This window comes from Morone saxatilis, unplaced genomic scaffold, assembly GCF_004916995.1.
Source record: "Morone saxatilis isolate NCDOM2014 unplaced genomic scaffold, NCSU_SB_2.0 Contig6, whole genome shotgun sequence".
Lineage (NCBI taxonomy): Eukaryota > Metazoa > Chordata > Actinopteri > Moronidae > Morone > Morone saxatilis.
In genome coordinates, this window is record NW_023340206.1 from 3,530,550 (window position 1) to 3,539,093 (window position 8,544).

Genomic DNA, 8,544 nt, shown 5'->3' on the forward strand with positions numbered 1-8,544 from the left:
GTATGCCTACAAGATCCACCTGCCTGAAACAGTGGAGCAGCTGAGGAAGTTCAACGCCAGGAGGAAGCTGAAGGTCAGCACAGCATTGACAGAAGCATTTACAGTTTTGATTAACTCTTGAGATGAGAGGAAATGCCACCGCTCCCACAGTTTGCAGCTGCTGCTGATGACCCAGATTAATTTCTTGTCAAATTGTTTGTCCTCATATACCATATAACATGTACACACCCCCCACAACATGGGGCATTGTAGAGGCTTTATGTAATAGCTGTGTTATCCATACTCTGTATCCCAGGGTGCAGTGCTTGCTGCTGTTTCCAGCCACAAGTTTAATTCCTACTATGGCGACCCCCCAGAGGAGCTACATGACTTCTCAGATGACCCCACCTCCTCAGGTAACTCACACAGCAGAGCACTATCCTGGTGTAGGTAGGTTTGGTTATTTCCAAATGTACTTATAACAGAGAGATCTAGTTGCTAGTTTTTGCAGGTAGGATAAGCAACCTAAAGAAGTTAAGACACACACTAAATCGGCCCTTTCGAAGTCCTGAGCCTTTTTGCTCTGTGCTCAATCACAGTTCAGCAAAATCGGCCAACATCTCCTTTGTGTCCATCAATAACAATCTATGTGAAAGCAACCACCATTTATATATAACTATATTAATACTATACTATATACTATATAATATATATATATATATATATATGATAAAGCTGACATAGTTACATCTTAAGTTAGCTAATGTTAGTTTAAATATAACCTAAAGGATAATAAAATGTCATTCAAATTCAAATGGTGTTATTGTAAAGTCATGTTGTAGTTAAGGTATAAATTGATATCTATTTAAAGATTTAGCTCTCCCTTTGTGTGAATGTTCACTGATGTGTTACGTAAGGTCAAAGATGAAGCCTCCTAACATGTATACATGCACCAAAGATCACGTTCACTTTCTTGCCCAGTTTCCATTCTTGTGGTTTCTATTCTAGTGCTCTAATGCGATCTCCAGCTGTCTGTAGAACTTCCTCTGTGTGGATGAAGACAGATGTTGCCCAACAGCCTCACTTCCCTGTCTCATTCACCGACTTTCAGTTCCTTTGAAAGAAAAACTGTATCTTCTACAAGTTATCAGCATATTGAAACCACTCGTGTTGCTGTTATAAACCGTAGAAAATGAGCAGCGCTGTTACATCATCGCCTAATGAATCAGTAAAATGAGCTGAGCTCCTCACGTTTTCTGCTCGGGTGTACATGTAGCCGCTGCAGCCAGATACACTTACACCACCACTTGTGTGTCCTTTCTGCTGAGGCTGGCAGTCTGTTGCAGTCATGCTTCCTGGTGACTTGAGGTCTATCATGGCAAAAATAAACCAGACGTGTTGCCCATCATAGAGTTGTGTAGTAGAGTAGATGCTTGCAGCAACTTGGCAGATTATTCACAGACTTGGCTGCTTCTGCTGATTTTTCTCTCTGTTGCCACTCTTTCCTCTATTCATCCTTTTATTCCCTACCTGCGCTCATGCTTCCTTACACTGCTGGCTACCTGAGTCTTTGTTGTCTACTTTTCTCTCTCTCTCTTTCTGTCATTGTGAGTTGTAAAACTCTGGATCCATAGCTGCTGTAAACCTCTAATGTCAGCCTCTCTTTCTTTGGTGTTGTTTTTCCTTCTGCTGTGCTGTCTCTAGGACTGCTAGCTGCTGAAAGTACGTATCCCCCTCCCCACCCATAGAATCTTGATGTGTGATATCATCATGGCATCATCATCATCATCATGTGCATTTCTTTCTTCATGGCATATAGCATTGGATAAAGTTGGTCCTAATCGTTCAAAATGGCTCCCTCTGTGTTCTCTCCTGTCTCTCTTTAAGAAAAAACAATATGAGTGCGCTTTTAAACTAAATGCTTCCTCTTGACCTGTTAAGATGATATTCTGTTTACACGCATCTTCATTATTCCAATCACAGAGTATTCTGATTGTTACCTACCAAAACAAAGGTGAAGAGGATAAGATGCTTACATGCGTCCTAACGAACAAAGGGATTTTCTATCATTATCAGGTTTTACACAGAGCATATTGTATTCCAGGTGTTAGTTCAAAAGCGCCTCTTTGAGTGACACCATAAGCTTTTAGTGATTAACCAATCAATGATCTGTACATGGCTGAAAATCAAGTAAGGAAACTGTTCAGAATGTGATCCCCTAAATGGAGTAGTATGATGTATGTAAACAGACCTATCAGAAGGTTTTTTTCTTCTAAAGTTTTAAACAACTTAAATAGCATGTTGTCTCCTCTGCTGTATCTCTTTCATGCCTCACAGTAATGACTGAAAAGCCCATTATTATCCCAGAATTATACATGTTGGTGATTGGGTTTATTTTCTCCATATCCATCTTTCATCTGTTATTCCAGGGCTTCTTTCTAGTGCTTGTCGTCCTACTCAGGACCATGTTAAAACTCTGCGTAGGATTAAAAAGTGTCAAGGATGGAGTGTCTAAATTGAACACGAGATATTTATTAAATCATTCGTAAGCGGTAGAGGTCGTTCCCTGGTTTGGCTGCAGAGGCCTTGGGAAACTCCGATCACAGTAATATCATCTCATCTACCACTAATAAATCTGTGGTCATTTAAGAATCAGCTTGTGGGTTCAAATGTAGCAGACAGTCGAAGTCTCTCTCTAGATTACTTCTACAGTAAACCTCCTCTTAGAGAGAAGAAACCATATTCTAACCACACTGCACTGTCCATCATCTAAACATGCCACTTCACTTCAATGTAAGCTACACTTTTAATGTTATTATGTACGGTACATGTGTAATGGAAGGCTAAACCTTTTTAAGAAATAATATATCAGATTTAAGTCTTTCTTTTTCCTCTGCATATTTTAGCATTTTAGATTTTTTTAATATTATATTTTTTGGGGTATACTGCTTCTAACCCATCATCCACACTGTGACTTTCTGAAGTAACTTCTTTCTGATGTTGTATTGATGCCATGTACCGCTGTTTCTCTGGTTTTGCTGCATGTGTGGGCGATGCAGCAGGTACTTGGGGTTAAAATAGTTCTGAGTGTTTGTGTGTGATTTATGTGTTTTCTGTTGTGACTTCTGTTGTTTGTCTTCGTTCTGTGTTATTTTTGGCCTTTGTCGTTTTTTGCCTGTTTGTGGATGTGTAACATGTAGCGTGTTTGTGTATAAGTCTGTCTGTCTTGTTCAGTGTTTGCATTTTGTGTAGTGCTGAATGTTTGCAGGGACTGCTTGGTGTACTTGTGAGTGTATCTGTGTGATTGGGATTCAGTTTGTATTTGTGTGTATAACTTTTATATGTGTGTGTGCACAGGGGCAGTATCACAGGTTTTGGACAGTCTAGAGGAGATTCATGCATTGACAGACTGCAGTGAGAAAGACATGGACTTCCTCCACAGTGTCTTCCAGGATCAGCACCTCCACACCCTGTTAGATGTAAGTCAACCACAATACCAGAACCTCTTCATGTGTAATACCAAAAGTGCCCAGTAGGTGTCATGACAAGTCAAGAGTCAGCTTCATAGAGTATTTGTACAATAAAAAAATATGTAGTTTGTACATTATTGTCTTTGATTGAGGTCAGATTGTGCTGTTGCATTGTATTTGGGGCCTAATTGTATGTTAATTATCGTTACCTTTCAGCTTTATGACAAAATCAACACCAGGTCATCCCCTCAGATCAGGAACCCTCCAAGTGATGGAGTGCAGAGAGCCAAAGAGGTGAGGAACTTGCTGCTCATGTTCACTCAGTAAAAGATGAGAACACGGTTTACAAACTGGGGTCTCCTTCCTGCTTCTATAAACTAACTAATACTAATCTGATGATAAATAATCTGAAAACGATAATTTTTCTAGTATTTAACAATTGACAGGTCAAGTCCAAATGATGAGTAATGTTAACTCAACAATGTTTCTAGGCAAAACAAGTAAATAATAGACAGATGATGACAGAAGCAGACACTGTGCTGTTACATATTCATACTCTTCTCCTCATCTTTGTTTTTCTTCAACCAGGTACTGGAAACTATCTCGTGTTACCCAGAGAACATGGAGGCCAAGGAGCTTAGGAGGATCCTCACACAGCCACATTTCATGGTGGGACATTGTATCACACACACACACAGATTTTTGGTCTGTGCACGTAGAGCATGCTTATTGGTGTGTGAGATTACAGCCTAATGTGTCAGAAGTAGGGCTCTTTTGACAATCCACATAAACTCCCTCGGCCACAAAGCTGCTTAGCACCTGAGCTTGGCGAGCCCTTGGGCAGAGACAGACACACGCAGGGGAAGGAGAACGGAGACGGAAGCATTGGAGCGGCAGGAACAGAAAACGTGCTGAGGGGCTTCAGTCTGGCTTCAGTGTGGATATACAGAAACGTTTGCAGTGAGCGTCAACGCCACCATGTTTGTCAGATACGTCTAGTGACTAAAACAGACCTGAGAGGAATGATTTAGGATATTATTGACAGATTGCATTACTTCAATGAGTGAATGACTTTGACTCTTTTGTAAGTTGCATTGTAGATGTATTCTTTAGATGTATTGTCAATTATAAAACTGCACAGCAGCTAAATGTAGGATGATATACTGACATGTATTCAGCTCAGTTAGAAGCCGAGCCCTGTGCTGATTCAGGCTGTGACACTTAGTGGAGCTGTCACCCTTTAGGTTTGGTTCAATCAAATTAGCCTGTCTTGCTCTCTGACCTGAGCTGCTGGGGTTTTCATCCTGAATGGGTGTGAAGGGCTTTTGCATGGTTGCTAATGGGAAGAAACATGTCTCACTGACAGATTCTTACACTTGAAACTTTTTTCCTGTGCAGTCTGTGGCTTTATTCATGAGCCTGTTAATTATGTTGTGGTTTTGTTGGTATTCAGTGTCAAACAGTGCTGATGCTTTTGTAAACATCTTTTTTTTTTTCCTTCAGCCACACTAATGTTCAGCATAAGTCAAAAGCCTCTAGTGCCAGCTGTTCCAGCTCTCCGTGAGTGTCATGTATCATCAGTGAACATGATGTTGCTCTGATGAGCAGATGTGATCATTTGGCAAATGCAGCTAGTAGATGTGTTTGTAAAAACCAACACAAACACTGTGTCAGTAACATGATTAGTGCCCAAAGAGGATTACTGTAAGCCACACTCTAACGTTGGAGCTATCCTCTCTCACACACAGTCATACTGTGTGTACAACCACATGTACCTTCCTCTTGACTCGGTTTTGGTAGTTTCATTTATTAGTTGTTCACACAGAAGTCTGACTCTCAATATTACAGCCACCCACACCAATTGTTTACATAGCTTATGGCTGCCAAACATTCTCTGTGTACAGCACACTTGTAGTGTTAATGGGCTTCATTCCCACTGGGTTCGCCTATAGAGAAAACAGGGATAGCTAAGATACTGAGCAGTTGGATCCATGAGTCTTAACATTGATGCCATGTCTGTGCACACGCCAGGCTCTGCTGCAGACCCACGATGTGGTGGCCCACGAGGTCTACAGCGACGAGGCGCTGAGGGTGACCCCTCCACCCACTTCACCTTACCTGAACGGAGACTCCCCTGACAGCACCAACGGAGACATGGACCTGGAGAACGTCACCAGGGTTCGCCTGGTCCAGTTTCAGAAGAACACTGATGAGCCCATGGTGGGTAGACAAATGGAGAGATGCACATATTGCAGATTGTTACACTACATTTTAAATATGGGTGAATTTACATGCTCACTTTATCTTTTGGTCTAACCAGTATGGAGACATGTTCTTTGACCAGATTTATAGATGTACAATGAGTAATTTGCTTCCCTCAACCACTTCACAGTAAAAGTGTTCTAGTGATTTGTTGTGAAGGCCGCTATGTTACAGAAAATGAACATGTAAAACCACTGCATATCTCAGTGACTATATATGAATATGTGACACCAAATATGTGATATGTAAATATAGCTAGCTGTGACATCTTTCTAGTCAACCCTTTTTTTTTCTTTCGATAGTAAATGTTGCTGATCCCTGCAATAGGTTGAGCCAACTGGTTCATCATTGATTGCCCTGCTCCCACAGCCATACCATAGTAATGCATCAGGGTGCAGTTGAAATGCATATGATCACAGCTCAGCATGCTAATGTTCTGTACTGGGACGATCCTGTAGATACTGTATGCAGTATAGGGACTGTCACTCACCACTGTTACTAATCTGTTATCTGTTATGCCCTTGAACATCTGTCTGTCTGTCTTTTAGGGCATTACTCTGAAAATGAACGAACTCAACCACTGTATCGTGGCCCGAATCATGCATGGTGGAATGATTCATCGACAAGGTATCCACCCATATAAAAATACTCTCTGCAACCATGCATGCATATTTAGTAGGCAAAGTCAGCCATTGATTTTGTCAGTCTGATGAGATTATGAATAATTTACAATGATTTCTATGTTCCACTGTTATTGGACTAACTTCTGGTAATTGAAATAACAATGAAATGTAACTCTTCCTTACAGTAGTTGGGCTCCCCCCCCCCGGGGCTTATCCTGGCCTCTGCTTTGCCAAGCACTGATGTTTGAACACCCAAGAGCCTCATTTGTAGCTTTCATTAATTCATTATTTCCCCGCTTCAGGGACTCTGCATGTAGGAGATGAGATCCGAGAGATTAATGGCATCAGTGTTGCCAATCAGACGGTAGAACAGCTCCAAAAGATGCTGGTAAGTCACAAAGATCAGACGTTCCATCATTTGGACTGTGCAGGCAGCTTTTCTGGTCGTTAGTTTCTTTTTCTCCTAACAAGTATTTCAGTTTGGCATGTGTTATAGAATGACACAAAGAACGATGTTGGACTAATGTAGTTCCAGTATGATTTTAACAGAGTAGACATCTTGCTATGTTTGAAATGTCACACATAGCAAGATGTCTCACTCTGGTAGCAAACAGAAATTTGGATTGAATAAACGTCAGCACCTGTAATACAGGGCCTATCAGTGTCTTTATGATCTATTATTGTTGTTTTGTTTCCATGAAAAACTCATATGTAACATGCATTTTATTTCTGTCCACACAGAGGGAGATGAGGGGTAGCATCACCTTCAAGATTGTACCCAGTTACAGGTCCCAGTCCATGTCCTGTGAGGTAAGGATTTAAAGGCACACAATTTTATACTTTTCTGCATATTCAAATGAGGAAAACTATTGATTTTGTATTTTCTGCTGCAGAAAGAGTCACCAGATTTGTCCCGACAGTCACCTGCAAATGGTCACGCTAGTGTCACTAGCTCCATCCTGGTATGTTTCTGTTCTTCCTTTCTGACTCTTTACACACAGCAGAAATAGCAGCAGGCGAGTAAAGGGGAAAAATGCCACACACTAGATATGTTTTTTATTGTTGTTTTTATTTGTCAATCAGCTGTAACACAATGACAGCATACAGATAAATGTTAGTCATTAGGGTAAGTTAGTTAAGGTTAATACCAGTCTATCAATCTGGACCGCAATCAGTGTCAGCTCCCCCCAAGTATCAAAGTAAAAGCATCTTTAGCTGTTTTTGTTCCTGTAAGACAAATATTTACACACAAACGTGTCACCCTAACAGGACCTGCCGTCGACGATCCAGCCCAAAGGCCGTCTGGTGAGATTTCCTAATTCTTTACTTCACAACCGCACACCTTCAATTAGATTGTGTTCTCCCTTTGCGCTACTGATATAACAAACTAACACTCAACCCAACAAGTCCTAAGCTGCATGTATGTACTGATGTGTATGTTCTCATGCATTCTTCAATTTCCGTATCATCCATTTTGTTTACATCGAGTATTACTCTCCAATGTCAGGCCCCAACTTAGTCTGCTTTGGCCTCCCTGGAACATTGGCAAGGATTCCTACACAGCTGTAAAACAAAACAATAGAGTGAATGTCGATTGTTTCCTGATCTGGAAAATATTCCATTGTAGTGTAACGTGGCCTTATCGACAGGCTCATTTCCTTGCCAGATGGCATTGAGAAGAAATTAAAAGTTTGTAATGAGCAACAAAATTTGAGATGGAAAATGTTAGGAACCCTGACTTGTCACAACTTCATCTTAAATGCATTCCTCATTTGTTGATTTCGGCCATTTTTGTCTGTTTCATGACAAGATCACACACACACACAAAATGCAGTACCAACATTGTAATATAGCATCCAATTGTGGGTCCCTCATCACACCTCCTTTGTTTATGCCCCCCCAACGTTTTCTACTGCATGATATATGTGTGTGTGTGATGCTCTCAACCCCATAGATCTCCAGACCTGCTATCAAGGACAAATTGTCCATCAAGGTAAGACGTCTCTAAGTGGACCCTTCGTAGAAGTAGATCCCAACCTCTCCCACCCCCCCCATCGCAAACTTCGGTTCCTCATCATAGTGGTGTCTAGATCCCATGCTAGCTGTCAAGGCTTAGTCTTCATACCTGGTTCGTCAGTGGACATGAAAGGCAACAAAAAAAAATGTGTATCTGTGCAAAAGCCGTCGATAAAATGGATACTCCCACAGGC

At 41.2% G+C, this 8,544-nt stretch overlaps 1 protein-coding gene across 1 annotated transcript in view; it reads left to right on the top strand.

Annotated features, from left to right (window-relative positions):
- LOC118339952 (peripheral plasma membrane protein CASK-like) overlaps window positions 1-8,544 on the top strand; it is a 47,340-nt gene that overhangs the window by 26,988 nt on the left and 11,808 nt on the right. The window contains exons 10-21 of the mRNA XM_035677783.1: window positions 1-73; window positions 296-395; window positions 3,337-3,458; window positions 3,666-3,743; window positions 4,038-4,118; window positions 5,481-5,669; window positions 6,260-6,338; window positions 6,637-6,722; window positions 7,076-7,144; window positions 7,228-7,296; window positions 7,604-7,639; window positions 8,289-8,327. Of these exons, the coding sequence (XP_035533676.1) occupies window positions 1-73; window positions 296-395; window positions 3,337-3,458; window positions 3,666-3,743; window positions 4,038-4,118; window positions 5,481-5,669; window positions 6,260-6,338; window positions 6,637-6,722; window positions 7,076-7,144; window positions 7,228-7,296; window positions 7,604-7,639; window positions 8,289-8,327 (1,021 nt within the window). The remainder of the gene's footprint in view (window positions 74-295; window positions 396-3,336; window positions 3,459-3,665; window positions 3,744-4,037; window positions 4,119-5,480; window positions 5,670-6,259; window positions 6,339-6,636; window positions 6,723-7,075; window positions 7,145-7,227; window positions 7,297-7,603; window positions 7,640-8,288; window positions 8,328-8,544) is intronic.